At 44.7% G+C, this 23,536-nt stretch overlaps 2 protein-coding genes across 4 annotated transcripts in view; one reads left to right on the forward strand and one right to left on the reverse strand.

Moving 5' to 3' along the window:
* CCDC113 (coiled-coil domain containing 113) overlaps window positions 1-1,150 on the forward strand; it is a 32,271-nt gene extending 31,121 nt beyond the window's left edge. For all 3 annotated transcript variants that reach the window (XM_006072603.4, XM_044931942.2, XM_044931943.2), the window contains one exon: window positions 1,001-1,150. In XM_006072603.4, coding sequence (XP_006072665.1) covers window positions 1,001-1,087 — 87 coding nt within the window. In that variant the 3' untranslated portion in view covers window positions 1,088-1,150. The remainder of the gene's footprint in view (window positions 1-1,000) is intronic.
* PRSS54 (serine protease 54) lies at window positions 3-14,725 on the reverse strand. Its single transcript, XM_044931944.2, has 7 exons — window positions 13,342-14,725; window positions 12,113-12,580; window positions 9,403-9,574; window positions 6,659-6,917; window positions 5,941-6,072; window positions 1,763-2,064; window positions 3-492 (listed from the first exon to the last, which is right to left on the reverse strand). Exons 2-7 carry the CDS (start codon window positions 12,498-12,500, stop codon window positions 432-434), a joined length of 1,314 nt encoding a protein of 437 aa, XP_044787879.2. The 5' UTR covers window positions 12,501-12,580; window positions 13,342-14,725; the 3' UTR covers window positions 3-431.
* Window positions 14,726-23,536: the final 8,811 nt, after the last annotated feature.

Consider the following 23,536-nt stretch of genomic DNA (forward strand, 5'->3'; position numbering starts at 1 on the left):
CTCAAGACCCCCCAATGTCTTATGCACTGCCCCCACCCCCCATCTTTTGTTTAGGATTTTGTATTCTGAGCTAAGAATGCAGGCGTTTGGAAGTGTAGTCTGTGAGAAATCTCAGTCATTGCTTCAACGCTTACACCAAAATAAAAGATGGCTTTTTGAAAAATTTTTTTCCTTAAAGCTCCTTTTTCTTGTTAAAGACAGGGCCTTTTCAGGTTATCAGGAAGACACTGTAGCAATAGTGTGTTTTTAGTTGCTTATTTTCTTATTGAATTCTGGAAGCTTTTGAGTCCCTCTCCCCACTGTGGATAATTAAGTGATTGCTATTTAATACATGGATAAGCCAGGTTGTTAAAAAATGAGATAATGGATTTTAATATCACTCAGAACCTGATTCCATGCATTTACACAGTTGACATGGGTCTTTCCGTTGACTAAGTCCGCAGCCTTTTCATACGGTACAGTGTGCCCGGAAGCCCCCTTGCCCATTGTGAGCTGTGGAGAAGAAAAAGGAAAAGTGCAAATGAAATGCCTCCGTCTAAAAAAAAAGATAAAAGGGAAGCACTGAGACTGCCAGAGGCCAGGCTGCATACACAGGACACTAGAGACATCCTTAGAGCAGCGCAAAAACCCAGTCAGGTCACTTGGGAAGCTTAGCGTTCTGGCATGTAAACACCAGGTACATTTTCCAGGGTGCTTCTTTCTCCCTTTCCCGTGGTCACTTGGCAGCAGGATAATAAACTAGGGTCCAAACATGGGCGCATCATATCTGGGGCCAAGAAGTAGCAGAGAATCACAGGAGGAGCCTGCAACTTCTCACTTCACTGAACAGAAACAATGAATCTTCGGATGCCCCAAGGTGGCCGGGGGCCACCGCCTGCACGCAGACACTGTGCCCAACACAAGGTCATCCGCGCCATCACAGGGCTGGATGCGGGTACGATTGGCACAATCCGTTTGTCTCAAATGATCTTCTCCCCCCCCCCCCTTTCTCCTTTTGTAGATGTCCTTGAAAGGCTACCGCAAAGCTTGGAATAAGATGAAAACCACCAATGAGCAGTTGCAGGCAATTTCCGGCCCTGGGAAATAGCCAGAAGGAAGCTACGGCTGCCGACCAAAAAGTGATCCATTAAAGTCATTAGCTCCTGTCTAAGTCATGGGGTCCGCTCACTATTCCCTGTGCTGGCTGGGGTCCCCGGTCACCTCTCAGGCCACCTCAGCCCCCTGGGGAAGTGTTTTCACAGCCTGGCCCCGGGAACCCGTGAACACTGAAAGAACCACAGGGCACTCTAATGGTTTGACACTTGTTAGCCCACGTTTAGTTCACAAGCACACACGAAAGCGACCTTCCCGCTCGCGGGAGTGGGGCTAGAGGAGAGGGAGCCGGCCCAAGTCTGAGCGCGGCCCTGTCCACGGCAGTCTAGCTGCGCGACTCTCAAAAAGAGACACCGAAACAGCATGGTGAATGCCTGGCACTCAGCGTTCTGAGCTTCCTCTTCGGTTTGGAGGGCTAGCTCCTAGACGAAGATCCCATTACCAAACAAAACGAGAGCAAAGAAAAAATAAGGTAATTTCTTGGGGCTGATGTAACCTGTTCTGGCCTGAAGAGGGCGCAGACGCCACGAACTCCCCACCGTAGTAGTCATAGTACGTGGGCTGGATGGCCATCTCAGACCTGCCTGGCTCCCTCCGCCCCTTTTCCCGGAAGTCTAGACTCATTTGAGTGCCATTGTCTGGCAGTGAACGCGTGGAATGCACTGTGGACCTTTCTTGTCCTTGGAAGGATAGTCGGGGCCACGCAAGCTGGCTCAGCCCAGCCTGTTTTCTCTGTGTCACGAGATCACGTGATGAGTAGCTGGGTAAAGGATTGGGATTCTCCCAGTGATGGAAGGAAGACAGGGGAGAGCTGGTCTTCCTGGTTTTAGACGTGATCCAGTCGCTGTAGTCTTCCACCCTGATGTACAGGAACAGGCCGGGGCATTTCTCCCCTCCTTGGGACAGGATTCCTCTCAGCACCCACAGACTCATTTCCTTCAGCTGGCACATCATTGGGTTTCCCGGGTCCCCCTGTGATAAAGGATAGAAGGCTTCAGGTCTTAGGAAAAAAAAACTCCTTCTCTCTCTTTCTTTTTAAAAAGTATGTCCTAGTGCTATTTACTCTCTGTTCTAGAAAAGTTTTGCACTATTCTGGCCTGTTCTCGCTGGTTCTCACTAGAAATGAGGTAAATTATAAGATACTGTTTATAATCTAGGCCACTGTCCCACAAATTCCAACAAGATGACTTTTCCTTTTATCATACAAATTATTTGAAGGCTCCTGCAGTTTGCCTGTAGATTCCGAGTTCCCACTTCATTTTCTTGCCCCTTTCTAGGACTTTGAATAAACCCTCCCTCTCTTCTGGTTTCTCACTCCTCAAATGTTATTTTGTTCCTTTCTGGCCTGGAATGGGCCCATTTTACCCCTTCTCTTCTCTGTTTTGTTTGGATTTAAGCTGCTCACACCCACCCACAGTCCAGCTAGGGTCAGAGTCAGACTAGTGGGGGAGCAGATGCCACCAGGCTGGACTCACAGATTTATCAGCCTGGCAGCTGTCAGCGAGGCACCCTGCCCCCGCCATCCCCATCCAAGACCCTAGAGAGCTGTCCTCCTGGCCTCAGGAGCTCTGCCATACAGACCTGATCTCCCTTCAGGTGAGTGGGCAGGAGCCTGACACACCTGGCTGGAGATGTAGCCCTGGCAGGTTACCTAATTCTCTGAGCTAAACTGGGGACTCAGTTCACCTCTGTAACACCAGCAGAGGTCCTAGCACAGTGCCTGACCTACAGAATGCACTCAGTAAACAATTAGCTGCTATTACCCTGGTGTTGAGAAAAGGCCATCGTTTTTACAAGAAAAACTGAGAAATGTGGAAAAAGAAACAAGGCAGCAACTAGGAATAATTTATCTTAACTGTCCTCTCCCGCCCCCATCCCCCAGGCCTCCTCTTAAAGGAATACCTGCTCCCCAGCCCTGGCCTGTGGTCCATCTTGGTCCAGGCAGGGGTGGGTTTATCATTGAAGGCTGGGCAATTACACTTCACTCTCACTATTTGGACTGAGGCATGGGGGAGGGGGCTTACAGTTGACAATGGCAAACAGTCTGAACAGATTCAACCATGAGAATTAGAGAGGCGCAAAAGTGGTCACGTCAGTCCCTGCCGGTCCCCAGGCCTCAGTGCCTGAGCCTTCTTGGGTGTCTATACACTTGCAGCCTCTTTCACTGAACCCTCCTTTTTCTGAGGAAGCCATGCCAGAACAGAAATGAACAGGAGAAGACAAGAGCCACTCCACAAGCAGGGCCAGGGGAGGCACGCTCGGCAAGGCTGCCATAATTCCCTGGTTGTCTCACGGCCACACACACGTGAGGATAACATTCTGGATTTCATTCTGTGCCTCTCTTCAGATGGAAGGGGGTGCTTGAGTTTGGAACTCTTTATTTTTCTGCTTTTCACACTCTACTGTTTTTATCCCTTGCTGCCAAACAGCAGAAGGTAGAAACTTCATCCCAGAGCTCTGGCCAGTCCTCCTGGGACTGGTGAACAGGCTTTTTTGTCTGCACCCTGTTGTGCCTGCCTGGGGCACAGAGGGTTTCTGGCCAAGCATGGAGTAATCTCCACTGTGTTCACCGGACCCGCTTCCAGTTTGTTTTAACTGTGCTTTTACAGCTTGAGGAAGAAAAGGAATGCAATTCAGGACAAATAGTTTGACAAATGATTGTGTGGTCGCCATCCCTGGCTCTCGGGTGGTTTTGCAAGCTGCTGTTCCACTCAGGTGTAGAGTACGCTGCTTTTTCTCTTCTCCATAACCTGTAAGGCTGAGACCTCTGCAGCTCAAGCAATGGAGACAAAAAGTACCAGCTGCTCCTCTGGAGCAGTCTCACCTCATCTCCTGGGGGAGCGACCCTTTCATTGGGCGATCCTCAACCTCAACATTCAGCAAAAGCCATAACAGTTTGGGAAGAAGGAGGGGTGGATTCAGAGTGATTCTGCTTTTGTTGGATCTCTGGGGACTCATTAGAGCAGACACTGAAAAGTGAAAGTGAAAGTTGCTCAATCGTGTCTGACTCTTTGAGACCCCGTGGACTGTACAGTCCGTGGAGTTCTCCAGGCCGGAATACTGGAGTGGGTAGCCTTTCCCTTCTCCAGCAGATCTTCCCAACCCAGGAATTGAAGCAGGGTCTCCTGCATTGCAGGTGGATTCTTTACCAACAGAGCTATCTGGGAAGCCCAGAGCAGACACTGAACCTGGGTGAATTATTCCACATGTGAGAAGTGTGGCTTTGAGGACCCCTGGACAGTAGAACACAATTCCTGGGACTCTAGGTAGACAAGGCACTGTTTTTTTTAATGGTCCGAGACAGTTTTTAAGCATAATCTAAAAAGCAAAGAACTGTCTACAGGTGTGCTGCAGTTAAAAACCAATCTAAATTTTGTGGGTGGTTTAAAGAAGTGATCATTTAGACTGTAAGCAGTTTGTGCTGTATACTGAGTCATTTCAGTTGTGTCTGACTCTTTGCGACCCCATGGACTGTAGCCCGCCAGGTTTCTCTGTCCGTGGGGATTCTCCAGGCAAGAATACTGGAGTGGGTTGCCATGTCCTCCTCTAGGGTATCCTCTCGACCCAGGGATCAAACTGGAGTTTCCTGCATTACAGTGGATTCTTTACCACTGAACCACTGGGGAAGCCTGTAAGGAGTTTACCATATTCCTATGCATCTAAGATTCTCTTAAAACTTTTCATCTTTGAAATGGAATGTGTCTTTTAATCAGTTGATTCCAGAATTTCCATTCACTCTTCTTCCAGCATTTTTTCCTTCTCAACATTACATAAAATAATAGTGTGCTCTACAGCTGATAGCATCTGGATTTGATGAAGTGTGGCTCTAGATTGATGGAGTGGCTGATGGCAGGATTTTGTTAAGTAGCTACATCTTCTTCTGTATTTTAACACATTCTCTAAGAAGTTGCTACAATCGCGCATCTGACAGAGCTCAGTACAATGTTGGTTCAGTCGCTCAGTCGGGTCCGACTCTGACCCCATGGACTACATTGCAGTACAATGTAGAACACTTGATAAATGTTAAACCAGCTTTGGCAGGGCAAACTTACTGTCTGATGAAAGGCAGTCCTTCGTGCTTTTGCAATGAAATGACTTTGAGAAAGAATTGTCCACATCTAAGTATTTTTTTCCCTTTCTCTTAAAAAAACTTTTCCTTAGCCCTCTGAAAAAATTTTCCCACTGGGAAATCCTGAAGACTATTTTGAGAAAAGTGGTTGATGGAGTAGAGGAGGGAAATTTTGGAAATCTGGCAGACCTGGGTTCTTGTCTTTAATGTTTATTAACTGTGTGGCCCTGGTAAGCCACGCTTTCCCCAGGTACAGATATGAGGGCCAAGGACAGGTGTTTGTGAATTCTGTGCATTTTCCTGAGGCAGTAGGACAGCCCACATCCAGGTAGAGGGCAGGGCTTCTTATCGGAAAAAAAGAAACCCAGTGACTGATGAGCAATAGCATCAGTCTAGGTTCCAAAGAAGCCAAATAGAGTGAGCCTGTGCTGTGAGCACACTCAACATATATCCCCATGTGTGGCTGGGACTCATTCTTTCAAACTTTTAGCTCATGAAAAAACATGTTACTTAGCCGTGCTTAGTCATGTCACACTGACAATGGTGACTGGTTAGTCCATTCAGCAGATGGCTATTGAGCTTTTCTTATTATTTATTTTTTATTATGTATTTATTATTATTATTGGGTTATTGAGCTTATTTGCCAAGTCCTGCTCATCCTAGAGATATCTGTGAATCCCAAGTGACCGTCCCTGACCACACGCAGCCAGGGGGAGTCCCCAAGCCCCCCATGAAGTAACCTCTGCTTACTCTCAGCTTCTATTCCACCGTGTCCTTACCAAGCAGACGGCGTTAGTCTCCATCTCTAGGTGGTTGCCACATCCTGTTTTCTGCTCTATGTTTAAGGGACACGAGTCAATGTCTTTCACGGAGATTTTCCTCAGGATACTCATTGTCATGTGATTTCCTGTCTGGACCATGCAACAGAGAGCCCAAGAATTATTAACAGGAAGACATCCCCCAAGTCAACTCAACTACAACTCACATATCCAGATGGGAGTCAGTAAAAAATGTTCTAGTAAACCCCCTTTTCCTCATAGAAATCACAACACGTGTCTGGCTTTTTACTGAAGACTACCTTTGTGAAAGCAAAGAACCTGAGTGTGAAGCAGGCAGAGAACGTTCACCCTTTCTTTGCTTTTCCTTGTTTGCTTCCCAAGAGTCAGAGAAAACAAGGATGGCTCAGAGAAGAGGACTGCAAGCTCTGGTTCAGGGAATGATGTCCCCTCGCCCCTCAGTAACCCTGCAGTCACTTCAGGCGTTCGATACCCATGTATGTCCAATTTGGGTGTAAGGATAAAAGAAAAAGGACCCAATGTAAAAGTGACCTCAAAGAGGGCAAGCGCTGGGAATCCTGACCCGTTCAGTGGGGGTTCCAGCCCAACTCCAGAACCTCAGGCCACCTGAATTATTGAGCTAAGCCCTGGAATGGTTCATCCTGGTCACCCCCACCGCTGGCACACACACAGCCTCCTCTAGGAGAAGGAAGCCATTAACTGCAGATGTGGGGTTCCATCCTGCCACCCAGCAGTTCATCAGGAGTGGCGGCCTGTTCAGCTTTCTGCCGAGGAAGCAGATGGGCCGGACCAGGCTGTTGAACTGCATCGCCGTGTCTGTCTTCAGGAGGGCTATGTTATTTCTCATTGTCATATTGTCGAAGTCCTCATGGATGATGATGGTGTTGATAGGATACTCTTCATGAGCAATCAGTTTTGCATCCATCTTAGCTATACCAATTATAGCCACAGCGTCCTTCCTGGAGAGAGAGAACAAGCAGGTCTTGAGAAGCTGAGGCACCCAGGAAGCTTCACACTTTTCCTGTTTTCATGTTTATTGATTTTTTGGCTCCATCCAACTCATCTTCCTAGGGCTACTTTTTACTCACCTTTTTGAAGCATGTCCCCAGGAAATTTTTTTTTTCGTTTTATTGAAGTGTAGTTGATTTACAATGTTGTTTTAGTTTCTGGTATACAGAAAAGTGATTCAGTTTATATATATATATAATATTTTATATATTATATACATGAAATATATTTCATAGACTATATATGAAAAACATGAAACATATATGAAATATATTTCATACATATAAAATGTATTCCATATATTATATACAATATATTACAATAATATATTTTATTTTTCATATTCTTTTCCATTATGACTTATCACAAGATATTGAATATAGTTCCCTATGCTATACAGTAAGACCTTGTCATTTATCAATTTTACAGTAGTTTGTCAGGAAATCATTTCTGAACCCCTACACTTGTGCCATCATTCTTTGAAGATTCTTCTATCTTACAAGCATATAGCCTACCACCTGAAGATAATCTGGTATGTTATGGCTGATTATCTTTCTTCTATGCTTATTTATTTATGGGTCTAAAATTAAAATGAAAGAAAAACTTTTAAAGCCATAGGTTGGAGTAATAATGTAAACCCTGGCAATAATCAAATGGTGTAACAAAAACTGAAAAGAAAGCAGAGGTGGGTTGTATACACCAATTTTCTCATCTTTCATTGGATTCTAAACTGTTATTTATTTACAGCTAATATATGAAATAACAAGTGTGCAGACATGAAAGTACATAAATAACCTATTAACATTGAGTGGTCATGAGGAGAGAAGGAAAGAGTGGAAAGATAGGAATTCTGGCATTAGCCATGGGAGAGTCTTGAGAGGATAATCCAGAGAGAAACAGAAGACTTGAGTATTTTCCATGAAATTATAACGCTAAGATGAACACATTTGTAAGAAAACAAATTCAAGCTTTCCAAATCTGTTAGAAGAGACTTATGAAACAAAGCCATATAATGAAAAGGAAAACAGAAAGCAAGAAAAACAGAAAGTGGAGTTGCTCAGTCATGTCCGATTCTTTGCAACCCCATGGACTGTAGCCTCCATGGGATTTTCCAGGCAAGAGTACTGGAGAGAAGACATAATCTAAAAACAAAAAGCAGGAGTTTTATTCTGAATATCAAAGCAGAAGAGCATGCAACAAGACAAAGGCTTCTCGTGGTGATAAGGAATTAGATCTACAATGAAGAATTTATTGCAACAAGTAACACAATGTTCATGAATTAAATTGGCAGGAAATAGAAGGAGAAAAAGATAGGAGTTTGTAATTTGCCTTGGTCAGCCCAGGAATGATCAAGTAGACTCCATGCTCCAATTTTATATATTAAATTATATTCCAAGGACAGAGGGGAACTTTTTAATTTACTTATGGAAAATAGTCACATGGACCACATAGTAGACCACAAAGACAACATGAACAAATTCCTTAATAGATCACCTTGCCGTCTAACTCAAAATTAAATCATGTTGGAAAACAAAGCAAAGCATCCTATCACTTGGATATTTTTAAATGGTCTTTAATAAAACCCAGAGTCAAAAAGGAGATCAACCGCCACAGGTATACCTGTGGCGGATTCATTTCGATATTTGGCAAAACTAATACAATATTGTAAAGTTTAAAAATAAAATTAAAAAAAAAAAAGGAGATCAACCAAACCAGCAGATCAGATAGAAAATAGCAGTAATGAAAACACTACATAGAAAACAACCTCTCTGGAGGGCAATATATATAGCACATACAGTGTTTTTTTTTTTTTTTTTAAATCTGGTTTAAAAGAATGTCCATTTACCGTAAACCATTTGGAGAATACAGAGAAGTTCAAAGAAGAAAACAGGAATCATGTGTGCTCTGAGCATCCAGAGATGGGCACTCTCCAAGTGTTTGTGTATTTCCTTCAAGCATTTTCTCTCTGCACGTACATTCATGGCAGTCTCATGGTTAAGGTCTGAGGTTTAAGTGTTTTAAACTTATCCTATCAATTCCCTTAAGAAGACTCCTTGTTAGGACTCTTATCAGTTCCCTTAACAAGATAAGCAGTAAGGACCTCCAGTGTCAAGAGTCAGCGCCTTTGTGACTGTAGTACAGAAAGCGGGAGCCAATATCCTTCCTACAGAGGACGGCGAGCGCATCCTTTCGCTCCACAGAGGTGCAGCTGTTAGTCCTTACCGCAGAGAAGACACAGACTGCGCCGACCTTGGCAGCTGGTGATTTTAGGACCCCCAAGCTCAAGGCAAGCCCTGAGCTGGTAAAAAAAAAGCCGTATTGCCCTGACACCAGGAATCCACCTTCCAGGCTTCCCCAAGCTGAGCAGGAAGCAGAGTCCCCCGGAGCCCACCCCGCCTCGGTGGGCTGTGTCAGCCCCAAAGCTGGGGTACTGGCCTGTTCTGAAAGGTGGACGCGATGCTGAGGATCCAGAACTCACTGAGGATGCTGCCGAAAGTCAGGTGGGTGTACTGGGAATCCTGCAGCGACACCACCCACGGGAACTCCTGCTCTTCGACCAAACCCTCCTCGGAAGTGACCGCAATGTTGCTTTTCTGGATGCCGCAACCTGGAGGGGGTGTGCAGGAGACTGACTGCCGGGCAAGCAGCTAGAGGCCTGTGGCCGCCACTGCCACTGCCACATCAGACCTCAGGACCCGCTCGCTCTCCTGCTGTTTCCCCCACGTTTTCTGGCTCGCCATAACCATACCACCCTCGTTTATTTTTGTAGGAGGTCTTCTTCCCCATCAAAGACCCTTGGTGACATCTTTGAATCTAAAAATGTTAGGCTAGCGATGATCACCCTCATTTATTACAAGCTTAGCACTTGGCAGATTTGTTGTTGTTTGTTTAGTCGCTAAGTTGGGGCCAGCTGTTTGTGACCCTGTGGACTGTAGCCCGCCAGGCTCCTCTATCCATGGGATTTTTCCAGGCAAGAATACTAGAGTGGGTTGCCATTTCCTTCTCCAAGGGATCTTCCTGACCCAGGGATTGAACCCACATCTCCTGCATTAGCAGGTGGATTCTTTACCACTGGGGGCTTCCAGGTGGCTCAGTGAAAAAGAATTCCCTTCCCTTCCCACCAGGGAAGTCTCACTGAGTTTATCCTAAGCTGTTTATCTGAAATCTTTCATAAATATCAGCAGTTCTTAAAGTGTACTCTGGGATCTTTGGGAGTCCTCAAGACCCTTTCTGGGGTCTGCCAGGTTAAAACTATTATCTGGACACCATGTCCCAAGTCCAGTTTGCCGCTGTGCGTTGGGACTTGGGGAGAGCCACTCACCTCTCTGGGCTTCAGTTTCCTTTTATGAGAGGTAAGGTAACACACCTCTCACAAGAGGAGAGGTGTGTCCCCATGACTGATAATTCCTAGCTCAATGGATGATGGCATTACCTACCCCCACTGCTCTGGTAGCCACTACGTGAGTCCCCAGCGTGTGTTTCTAAGTTGGTGGTCCTGGGCCCTGCATGTCACCTGCTGGGTAGCACTGGCTGATAAGGTCAGGACATTGGTGGCTTCTTTTTCATCCATTCATCTACCTGTACACACAGCCCTGCCGAGTTAGGGGCTGGGCTAATGGGACAGATTTCAGGGTTCTGTCCCCACCCCAGGGGAGGTCCCAATGCATGAGGGAGACAGACACGCTGAAGAGTGATGTACAGAGAGACCTGTGACACAAGACTGTCCCCAGAGTACACAGAAGAGGGGACATGGATTTTGCCCAGAACATGAAGTCTGGGAGGGCTTCCCCCAGGAGGTGACCTTTGAGGTGACCACCAATGGCAGAGCGTTTCCAAACCGCGATGCTGGAGTTGACTGAATATTCAGTACAGTCATCAAAGGACCACTCCATGCCAGGGCACCATGCCATGTGATCAGATTCACATCTCTGTGAACTGACACTTGGAGACTTTGCTGGAACAGTGACAGAGCTGGTTGTCAGCAGGATGATGGCTGCAAGGCTATCAGGTGCTTCAGGGTCACCAGAGATAGGAATTCTGGTTTGTTTGTTTTTCCACAGAATATTGGCCATCTGTGGTGAGCAAGGCATAAACAGCCCTTCCTCATGCAGCAAGAATCTATACATGTGTGATGACTTTTATCTTTTCAAAGTTCTAATTGGCTGATTCATTCATTCATGACCTTATACAATCCTTGAAAGGCCAGGATATAATGAGGACATCTGTCCCAGAGATGAAATGTTGGCCCCAGGTCACTTGCCTGAGGCTTTTAAAGAGGGGCGGAGAGGCCCTTTCTGTCTTTTGTCTCCTTGGCCTGCAAGGAGCTGGAGGAGGCCAGGAAGGAGGTTGGTCTGCTTGGTGTGTGTATACGTGTGCGTGGGGAGCTCCTTCATGTCTCCTATTTAACTCCAGGAAGACAGGAGAGAGCCAGCTGGGGTGGCAGGAGCTGGCACAGAGACTGCTTTCATCAGGTGCCCTACCATCTACCCTGTTCCAGGCTGGAATCTATAACCTGGGTATCAGGGAGGTGACTGCAGCTGCCACTTCTGCCGACTGAGGCCAGGCAGCCTCTAAGGCACCTCCCTGCCCCTGAGCCCAGCCCTGCAGCTGGGGATCAGTTTAGAGGTAATGTTAAAAGTTTAAGGATAAAGGCCTTCATCCAAAGCTGAAACAGAAACACTTGGAAGGCCTGGTTCCCAAGTGCATAAGACAAATCTTACCCTCCCCTTACTCGCCCCCCAACTCCGGCTCAGGAAGGATGGAGCCTGGAGGATATATCCTGGGGAGGGCAGGGCCAGGGGCGGTGAGTGGGGAGCCAGGAGCTCATGTCAACCCCCTCTGCCCCCCTCAGGGGGCCCTCTCTGTAGCCTAAGCTTTATTTTCCTAACCAGACTCTCCCCAAGGACTAGTCCTGACACCAGGCTGCTCAAGCCCAGTGTCCTACATCCACCCACCACGTTCCACTTCTTCCCCTGGTTCCCTCCACCAACTCATGCTGCCCAGAGCAAGGTGGCGTAACTCACCCGCCCCCGAGTCCCTCTCTAGACATTAAAAGGACAGTTTCCTTTTCTGGGATGACTCCCCCTGCCACGTCACACGGTCAGCTAAAGTCGTGACGGGAGAGAAAAGAGAGAAGCACACTCACTGGCAGATGCGTGGGAGACGTAGAGCAGCAGCAGGAGCGCCCTTCTCATCGCTGCCATCCCCAGGGACAGCCGCAGCAGACACCATGGGCAGCTGTGAACACAGAAGTGCCGAGCGCCTGGCCTTTTCCTCTCCTCCCCAAGGTGGTGACATCCCCCACCCGACCCCCGTATCAGAGTCCCTGTCCCTTGCATTTCTACCCGCAAAACTTCCGAGACACGGGAATCAGACCTGTCAGGTCCCTGTTCTTTGGTTCCGAGCAGTAATGAGGCCAGGACCAGCTGCCTGGCCCCGATGTTCAGCCAGTGGCTCGTAAGATGCAAGGATAGGAGGCAGCCACGCTGGTTGGTTTTCTGTATAACCCAGCCAGGGTCCCCGGGTTTCCCCATGGCGTCAGGCCTCAGAAAAAGGTAATTTTTTGACTCGTGGAATTCAACCCTTGCCTTAACTCTGTAGCCATAGGATGCTGCTGAAAAGCAAAAAGTGGGGGTTCCGTAAAAGCCCACCCTGGTTTTGCCCCTCCTATGGGCTTCCCCGGTGTCTCAGATGGTAAAGAATCCACCTGCAATGCAGGAGACCTGAGTTTGATCCCTGGGTTGGGAGGATCCCCTGAAGAAGTGGAAAGGCTACCCACTCCAGTATTCCTGCCTGGAGAATTCCATGGACAGAGGAGCCTGGTGGGCTACAGACCATGGGGTCTCAAAGAGTCAGACACAACTGAGCAACTGAGCACATTAAACTCTGCTGGCTTAAGCAATGCTGGGTTTCTCTTCACTGATGACAGCTCAGACTTTTACATAGTAACTGCCCCAGCATTTCGCTCAGTTCATTCACACGGTAACCCTGTGAAGTGGACACTGTCGTCATCCCCACTGTGTGTGTGAAGTCGCTGAGTCATGTCTGACTCTTTGCAATCCCATGGACTGTGGCCCGCCAGGTTCCTCTGTCTGTAGGATTTTTCCAGGCAAGAATACTTCAGTGGGTTGCCATTTCCTTCTCCAAGGGATCTTCCAGACCCAGGGATTGAAGCCCTCATCCCCATTCTACAGATTCAGAAACTGATACTCAGAGACCATAGGAATCCCACCCAAGGTCAGCCGAGGCTGCCCGATGGTGGAGCTGGAGCTCAAAGCCCAGGCGTGCTCCTCCATGCCCTGCACCGCCAGGCCTACCCTCGCCTCAGACAATGCACAAGGGCCCTAGGAACCCGCGCGTGCTGTCCTCACTCACCATGTTCCGCTCATGATGCCAGATGTTTCTTGCTGTCAGGATGGTTCTCAGAGTTCTTCTGTGAACTGCTCCTGCAAAAGGAGAAGTGAACTCACTCTGACCTTATACTGCAGAGCTCAACCGAGGGATTCCTTCTAGCACCTTGGGAAGAATATTCCATTGTGGCATCACGGTTACCATGGAGCCACCAAGCAAACGTCTGGACACGGGGACACAGAAGGAGGGGGGATGAAAAGCCGGCCTGTTTCATAAACTTGGCAACGCTATTCTGGAAGCCTGCCTCTCCCCAAGTCTGGCTGAGACAACTTCCCTTTCGCCAGGTCATAGCACCCTGTCCAGTCATGGCCATGGTCTGTCTGCTTCCTTGGCACCCGCCCTGTGTCTACATGAATCTGTTGGACTGGAGGGAGGAAGCCCACGACTTGGGAGGGTTTGGTTTTTCCAACCCCGACAGCATTCTTACGCTCCTAGTGTGGTTTCCTGGAGGCTCAGCCCAGTTTTCTTTAGCCCCCCAGCTTGTGGATCCATGTGGAGCTACAAGAAGTGCCCTGCCAGACCACAATTGCTAGGTGGATCTGCACTCCAGCAGCTCCAAACAGCCCAGGCTTCAGCACAGGGCCAGGACTTCAGAAAAGTGTTGACAGCATTGTGGTCAGATGTAATTCCACAGACCCAGAGGACTGCTGGCATTGACTGGACAGATGAATGACTGATAGGTAAAGGATGGCTGGATAGAAAGCAAAGCCCGATGAGAGAGAAACCACTGCCTCCTTCCCTTCTTGGCTTCCCTAACATCCATCCTGTGTGCCTCGCCAGCCTGCATCACCTCCAACCCCAAGGAGGGAGAATGGAATGGGAAAGATTTTTGGCAGTGGGAGAAAACGGAATTGCTGATCCTTCAATATGCTCTGCATTTGCAGGTCTCAAAGAGTTTTCACAATTTCTCATTCAGGACTCACAGTCACCCTTACCAGGATGAAGGAATTACCCAAGCTCTCCAGATGTAAACACCATGCCTCATCGTGGGAAAGTCACTTCCCTAGAGCCAAACACCTGGGAAGCATGGGCAGGATTCCAGCCAGATCCTTCCAACTCCAGGGTGGTCAACCAGCTCCAAGTCGGCATTTCTCAGCATGGACCACATGCCTGATAGGGGATGGAAGCAGAAACAGTGATCGGGGCAAAGTCGGGGGCTGCTCTTGAAGAATGGGGATGCTGAATTAGTACCCAAGATGTTGACTCTCTCCAGATTCCTTCTGAAATTTCTGCATGAAAAGAAGCCATGTGCAAGCTGCCAGAAACAGTCTGTCTCCTGACAGGAGGGAGCTAGCATAACCCACAATAAGAAAGAAACCTACAGGTATCCAGCAGACCTTATAGACATGTGTACATGCGTGCTCAGTCCCTAAGCCATGTCCTACTCTTTGTGACCCCACGGACTGTAGCCCGCCAGGCTCCTCTGTCCATGGGATTTCTCAGGCAAGAATACTGGAGTAGGTTGCCATTTCCTTCTCCAGGGGATCTTCCCGACTCAGGGATCAAACCCACATCTCCTGCATTGGCAGGTGGATTCTTTACCACTGAGCCACCAGGGAAGCCCAACCTTATAGACAGTGGGCCTCAAATTTTCATCCTCTCTGGGCCACTTAATACAGACTGTCAACTTTAGGTAAAATTTTTAAAAATTCATCACAACATTTAAAATAATTATTTGTTTCTTTAAGGTTAATAATAATAAAATTTTTATTTTATATCTTGGAGAGGAAATTCATTTGCAGTCTTACACCAAGGGCTTCAGGTTCAGGACAGTGACAGCATGAAACATTCAATTTTTCAACCTGTCATTTTTTACTTGTTTTCTTTATTTTCATTAAGTTAGAAAATCTTACCTCTCAACTAAAGGGCATCCGAAATCACAGTGTGTTCTGGAGTTTCCATCAGATATTCAGTTCAGTGTATTCAGATTAAACATGGACTCCAAAATTACAGAGAGTTTTTTCAGTGATGGCTGTTCTCGCATGCTCAGGGGCCAGCCCATCAAGCTCAAAACCTGGGCTGAAATTTTCTTCTGGGAAAATGAAAGTTTCATCCAGGGAGCTAGCGATGGTTGGAGTACTAGTCCACTTGGTTGCTTTTCCCTCTGGAAAATATTTCTTTATGTCCCATTGCCACTTTGTTAAAAATGTTTTTTAAACATGCCAATAAGAGCTTTACTATACTTCAAAAATCTCTTGTGGAATTAACAGAATTAAAAAATCAAGCACTTCATTTTGTTGTTGTTTAGTTGCTAAGTCTTGTCCGACTCTTTGTGACCCCATTGACTACAGCAAGCCAGGCTCCTCTGTCCTCCACTGTTTCCAGGAGTTTGCTCAAATTCCTGTCCATTGAGTCGGTGATGCTATCTAACCATCTCATACTCTGTTGTCCCCTTCTCCTTTTTCCCTCATTCTTTCCCAGCATAAGGGTCTTCCCCAATGAGTCAACTCTTCCCATCTGGTGGCCAAAGTATAGGTGCTTCAGCTTCAGCATCAGTCCTTCTACTGAATATTCAGGGTTGATTTCCTTTAGGATTAACTGCTTTGATCTCCTGGAAGTCTAAGGGAGTCTCAAGAGTCTTCTCCAGCACCACAATTCAAAAGCATCAGTTCTTCAGTGTTCAGCCTTCTTTATGGTCCAGCTCTCACATCCATACATGACTACTGGAGAAACCATCAGTTCAGTTCAGTCGCTCAGTCATGTCCGACTCTTTGCGACCCCATGGACTGCAGCCTTCCAGGCTTCCCTGTCCATCACCAACTCTGTGGAAAACCATAGCTTTGACTAGACGGACCTTTGTTGGCAAAGTAATATCTCTGCTTTTTATATGCTGTCTAGGTTGGTCACAGCTTTTCTTCCAAGAAGCAATCATCTTTTAATTTCATGGCTGCAGTCACTATCTGCAGTGATTTTGGAGCCCAAGAAAATAAAGTCTCTCACTATTTCCATTGTTTCTGAACCATCTATTTGCCATGAAGTGATAGGACTAGACGCCATGATCTTAGTTTTTTGAATGTTGTTTTAAGCCAGCTTTTTTACTCTCTTCTTTCACTTTCATCAAGAGGCTTTTGGTTCCCCTTCGCTTTCTGCCATAAGGGTGGTGTCATTTGCATATCTGAGGTTATTGATATTTCTCCCAGCAATCTTGATTTCAGCTTGTGCTTCATCCAGTCCGGCATTTCACATAATGTACTCTGCATATAAGTTAAATAAGCAGGATGACAATATACAGCCTTGACATACTCCTTTCCCAATCTGTCAGGATATATCTATCTTTAGAAGATAAGGCTATATTGTTTTCCAAGGAGGTTGTAACTATTTGCACTCATACCAGCAGCGTATATGGGTCCTGCTGATCCATGTCCTTTCTAACTCTTGCTACTGTCAGCCTTAATTTTTGGCCAATCACAACAGTTATAAATGATATCTCATTGCTAATTTTCATTTCTCTAATTATTAATAAGGTCAAGGTAATTTCCCCACATGTTTATTCCCTCCATAGTTAATGCTTGGGTCTTTTGCCCTTTTTTTTTTTTTCTGTTGAGTTCTTATTGCTATGTGAGAATTCTTGATATATTCTGAATATTGTCCACTGTACATATTGTGAATATCTTCAACCATTTGTGGCCTATGTTTTCACTTTTGATTTCTTTATGGTGTTTGATTAGACAGGATTGAATTTTGTCAAATAATTTTTTGGTATCAATTAAGATAATCACTGGAAGAGGAAATAGCAACCCACTCCAGTATTCTTCTTGTCCAGGAAATCCCATGGACAGAGGAGCCTGGCAGGGTAAAGTCCATAGGGTCAAAAAGAGTCGGACACGACTGAACAACTACACAAGATAATCATATGGTTATTCTTGAAATTGTTAGTGTGATTAATAAAATGTACAGAACTTCTCAAGCCACTCGAATTTCAGGGATAAATATTTTATCTTTTTATACACTATTATTTGCCAATGTTTTATATAGCATTTTTGGCATCTGTGTTTGTGAGTTAGATTGGCTTGTAATTTTCCTCTCTCGTTTTATCAGTTTTAAGGTCCTGTGGAATTAGTTGGGAGATAGTAATTATATGTTCTCTGAAATTTTGCAGAATTCAATTGAAAACTGTCTAGGTCTGCTGTTTGTGGGTAAATTTCTAAAGGCTGTTTAATATTTTTAGTGCCTCTAGGACTATGCTTGGAGAAGGAAATGGCAACCCACTCCAGTGTTCTTGCCTGGAAAATCCCAGGGACGGGGGAGTCTGGTGGGTTGCCATCTCTGAGGTCGCACAGAGTTGGACACAACTGAAGCGACTTAGCAGCAGTAGCAGGACTATGCTGACTATTCGTCTTGAGGCACTTCCGTTATGTTTTTCTAGGAACGTTTCCATTTTGTTTGCTTTTAAATTAAAAAGAGTTAAGGGCTATCACTCACTCTCATTTAAAATCTGTAATATGAAAATTAACACCCTTTTTTCATTCCTAGTATTGTTTATTCATGCCTCTGTCTATTCTTTACCAGTTTCGCCAGAGTTCCAGTTTACTTGTGCTTTCAGAATAAAGTTTTGTCTTTGTTGATCTTTATGTTTTTGGTTTTGGGTTTTATTTTTTAACAATTTTTTGGATATCTTCATGCATTTGTTTTCTATCTTATTACTAGCATCTGTTTTTAAAAAGTACCAGCACTGGCTTATTACTCTGTGTCTTGATATTCTGGTTTATTATTCTCTGCATTTAGGTGTATTATTTGTTTTCGTCTACCTTCATTGGGTTTATTTTGTGTTCTTTTTCTAAAATTTTAGGTTGGACATTCAGCTCATGGATGTTCTTGCCCTCTTTTCTAAAATAAACATTTAAGACTTTGTATTTCCCTTTAAGTTCTACTTCCCTGGCATCTTTTAAGTTTGATACATTGTGCTTTCCTTATCATTCATTTCTAATATTATAATGTTTTCATTATGATTATTTTTGACTCTTGAACTACTTAGAAGTATGTTTTTAAATTTCCAGCTGTATGACTAGTTCTATTTAACTTTTTCTAGCTATTTCTAACACAACTGGGTTGAAGAATATCTTTGTGATACTGATTCTTCAAAATCTCTGAGGCTTGCTCTTGGCTTAATATGTAATAAGAAACTTTTTAACTGTTCCATGTTTGCTTGAGGAAAATGCAGACTGTCTCTGCCCATCAGTTCACCTTCAGTTTGTCGACTGTTCTCTTCAAATCTTCTGTATCTCTGATTTTCTGTCTGTTTGGCCTATCAATAATTAAGAAAGGTGCTTCCTATCATGGTGACTTAATCAGTTTCTTCCTAGCATCATAGCCAGTTTTGCTTTGTGTTTTGAAGCTATTTTATTATATACACAAATTTTAAATTGTCATATTTTCCTGATGAACTACAGTTCTCTGTCATTATTCTCTGCAGCTTTATTCTATGAAGTTGTGATAAACACTGAATTAATGAATACTGAACCATTGCTTCTTGGAGAAATATTAGGCTAGGTTTGCATAAGCCTCTCATTATAAAGTTTTCATCAGTTAATCAATATGTAAGTACTTTGGCCACCTCATGTGAAGAGTTGACTCATTGGAAAAGACTCTGATGCTGGGAGGGATTGGGGGCAGGAGGAGAAGGGGACGACAGAGGATGAGATGGTTGGATGGCATCACCGACTCGATGGACGTGAGTTTGAGTGAACTCTGGGTGTAGGTGATGGACAGGGAGGCCTGGTGTGCTGTGATTCATGGGGTTGCAAAGAGTCAGACACGACTGAGCAACTGAACTGAACTGAACTGAATCTTGTTCTATGTGTGTTTCTGTCTCAAGGCACCTTATTTAGTACATATTGTTTATTCATTAACATTCAACATGTGGCCACCAACACTGTAACTCATGCCTGAATGAAGCTTCTCTAATCCATGCTTTTTCTTAAGCCTTCTTGTGCATGGGGATGCTAGATACCAGCACTATGCTTGGGGACCATTTTAAACAGCAAAATCACCAACAAAAAGCACAGAAATACAAAAACCACAGCACTAAATAAACAGCCAAAGGGATGGTTGTTTCTAGTATGAGCTAAAACAGGAAGCTGTTCAACCTCAGCTTGTTGAGTGACTCAAAATTTCATCACTCTGTATCTACTTGAGAATGACTGCAAAGCACTGCAAGTGTTTATTTTAGGGTTAAAATAAAGTTCAATGAGTAGGCAAACTTGCAAATACAGACTTCATGATAATGTGCATTGACTATATTTATAATTTCTATTCCTAATAATACCCTTAATCTTAAAAGTTTACTTTGTCCTACGTGAGTATAACTATGCCTACTTTGTATCTGTTGGTGTTTCTTTTTCCATGCTTTTACTCTTTTTTTTAGCTCAGGCAGACGCTGCTTCTTTTTTTTTTTAATTTTATTTATTATTTATTTTTGGCTGCACTGGGTCTTTGTTGCTGCACACAGGCTCTCTCTAGTCGTGGGAGCAGGGGCTACTATCTGTGCAGTGTGTGGGCTTGCGGTGGCTTCTCTTGTTGCGGAGCTTGGGCTGTAGGACGCACGGGCTTCAGTAGTTAGAGAGCTCAGGCTCAATAGCTGCAGCTCATGGGCTTTAAAGAGGGGCTCAGTATGTGTGGCACACAGACTTTGTTGCCGTGCAGCGTGTGGGACCTTCCTGGACCAGGGATTGAATCCGAGTCCCCTGCATTGGCAGGTGAATCTTTAACCACTGGTCCACCAGGGAAGTCCATCCATGCTTTTACATTTTTACTTTCAACCTTTCTGTACTTTTATGCTTCAGATGTATCCCTTATGAATAGTACATTGTTGGAATTTTTTTAAAAAAGAATTCCTGTCTGGCAATTTCTGTCTTTTTAACTGGCATGTACACTCTTTTTATATTGATTGGGATTCTTGGTATATTTAGAATTGTTTTACTATCTTCCTTTTAAAAAAAAATTTGTTCTGCTTTTTCTGAGCTTTCTCTCCTTCTTTCTTGACTTTTTGACTTATGTTTTGTTTTGCCTATTCCACATTTTCTTGCTACTGGTTTAAAATTTTTACAGTCTATTTCTATTCTTGTAGAGGGTACCACTCAAGCTATCTCTCCATGCACATTTAATTTCATCACCTCTAATATTAATTTTTATAATAACTCCCCCATGATAATACTACCACCTTAGAAGGCTTCCATCTTAATCTTCCCTCATGATTTATACACTATTCTCATTCTATATATTAGCTCTTTCTTTAACCCTATACATTATAGTTTTTAAATTACTATGATTACAATTGTGATTTTATTCAGTGATTGTTTGCATTTAAACAATATTTACTATGTTTTTTGCTCACTATATTTTGTATCTTAGACTTTATATCTACATCTGTATCTCTTCCCCGATGAATCTCTTTTAGAAGTTTTCTTTAGTACATGTTTCTTTTATTTTTATTTTTTTTTAGTACAGATTTCTTAAAGATAAAAATGTATCAGGATTTGCTAGAATTTAAATGTCTCTTTGTGCACTCCTTTTCTTGAGAAACCATTTTGGTGGTACACAATTCTAAGATTGTTAAGAGATATTTCGTTCAATCTTCAGAAGGTGTTTTTCCCCTTGTTTTCTGGATCCCACTGCCTTGAGAAGGATCCTGCCAACCTACCTGTTGTTTCTTTATAAATTATCTGTCCTTTCTCTCTGGCCCTTTTTAAAATCTTATTGTTTTGGGTATACTGTGCTTTCATTAAGGTGAGTTGAAGCATGAATCTTTTTATTTGTGCTTTTTGGGATATGCTATACTTTCTGGATTTGTGTTTTTATGTTTTCTTATAGATTCTGGAATGATCTCAGCTCTTTTCAAATATTGCCTCTTCTTCAGGCTTTCTATTCTTTGTATACTTTTCATATTTGTATCTTTTGGTCATTGGGGTGCATTCTGGGTGATCACTGTGGACATACATCCTAGTTTACTCAATTCTTTCTCTCTTATTTAATTATCTCTCTCTCTCTAATTTACTATCCAACCATCCTCTGGAAGTGTTTTCAACTCAACCAAGAAACGTTTTTATTTCCAGAATATCTATTTTCAAGGTCTGTCTGTGTCTGATTGTATCTTTTTGGTCCTCACCTTTGTCACTGCATCCCTTATTTCTTTAACCATTTCATATATATCTGTTTTATATTTGGTATCTGACAGTTCCAAGATCTGCTAGTTGAGAAGTGGAGGAACTCTAAATATGTTTTCTATATTACCTGTTAACTCTTAGACAAAATGGCTTGCCTTCCCAAGTCCCTTCCTAATAATGATGGAAGTGAGTTTCTTCTTCAACTAGAAAGTCCTCTGGATCTAAACTGGGAACACGTCTTTCCAGAGAGTTTGCTTCTGCATCTGGTCACTTCCCTAGTAGCTCAGATGGTAAAGCATCTGCCCACAATGTGGGAGACCTGGGTTCAATCCCTGGGTTGGGAAGTACCCTGGAGAAGGAAATGGAAGCCCACTTCAGTATTCTTGCCTGGAGAATTCCATGGACAGAGGAGCCTGGTGGGCTACAGTCCATGTGGTCAAAACGAATCAGACACTACTGAATGACTAACACACACACTGGTCACCAGAGAGCATCACTACCAGAAGCTGTGGCTTGGCTTTCCACCCACACTGCATGTTAAGTATTTTAACATTTGTGCCCCTTAGAGCACTTGCCCCTAAAGCCATTGTGTAACAGCTCAGGTCTCAGCTCATTTTTCTGAAACCTTCTCCTAAAGCTCATGGGAACAAAGATCATCCCAGGGTGTGTCCTTTGCACTGTTTTGCAACAAGAGGGCTCCTCAGACGACCCAGTCTGCAGTGATGCTCAAAACCAAAAAGGCTTGAGCTTTTCCGCAGACCACATGTTAGAAACTGGACTCACAGGCTCCCAGTAGAGCAACATGTAATTTCCAGGTAGTCATTGTGGTACTTCCTATTTCACTTTTGGATTTCTTTGTTGCTGTTGTTTGGTTGCCCTCACCTAGACTTTGGCTGCTTTCTCAAACTCATCATGCTCTCAGATTCATTTATCCCAGCAGAAGTGAATCACGCTTGGGTTCCAGCCACTCCTATTCTGAATTACAGTATACACGCTTCTATTTTTATCACTATTTTTAAACTTCACGGAAACTCTTTTAGCCAGCCCCTCATTTTTGTGAATTGGGGCTATAACACGGCACAGGCCTGATATTCCCACAGGCCTCGGAGTGAACCTGTGACCCGAGGCAGGCCCATCAGATCCTCCCCTCCCTGGAATTCGAGTCTTGAGCCAAAGGGCAGAAAGACCAAAATAGCTGGAGCCACTGGGCCAGACCAACAGCGGGCTGTGCTAGCTCCACTACCTCACTGAGGCTTCCTCTCTGACACTCGGCTCTGCCATAAACAAGCTCAGATCCCACCAGCAAACTTCTATATAGAAGGACAGAAAAGTCCAAGGCAGGCATGGGTTTGTGTGCACAGAGGCATTAAAGATTTGTAGAGCAGAGGGAACTAGGAGGTTTGAACTTCATCTTCGAGTTTTGGACCTACGGACCTCCCAGACCAGGGTCTCTGATGCAGCTTTGAGGGTCTAAGAGCAGAGGTATTGACCCAGGTCCCATACAGCGAATGCATCGGCAGCCACTGAGGACTGGACAAATGAAAACCAAATGTTCCAGGGCAACCAGCTCTTCTCTCATTGCTTAGGACTGGAGGCGCCTGTAAAATGCAAATGTACATGCGTAGAGATGTGTGCACATGTGCATATACGCATGCAGGCCTGCACATCTGTACACAAGTGAAGAGCTCCCATTCCTTCTGCACGCTGCACCCCCCCCCCCAATCATGCACATGGCCCCTTTGTCACTCAGAGATGACCAGCTGGCACTCCGCAGGTTAGAACTGGCCTATCTGAGAATTCAGTTTGGACCTCACAGTAGTGAATAAAACTGGATTTCCAACAATTAAAAAAAAATCCAGGGTTTCTCAGATGGCTCAGTGGTAAAGAATCTGCCTGCCAATGCAGGAGACACAGGTTCCATCCCTGATCCAGAAAGATCCCACATGCCGTGGAGGGACTAAGCCCGTGCGCCACACCTCCTGAGCCTGTGCTCTAGAGCCTGGGAGGCACAGCTATGAAGCCTGAGCACCCTAGAGCCCATGCTCCACAACAAGAAA

Source organism: Bubalus bubalis, chromosome 18 (genome assembly GCF_019923935.1).
Source record: "Bubalus bubalis isolate 160015118507 breed Murrah chromosome 18, NDDB_SH_1, whole genome shotgun sequence".
Classification (NCBI taxonomy): domain Eukaryota; kingdom Metazoa; phylum Chordata; class Mammalia; order Artiodactyla; family Bovidae; genus Bubalus; species Bubalus bubalis.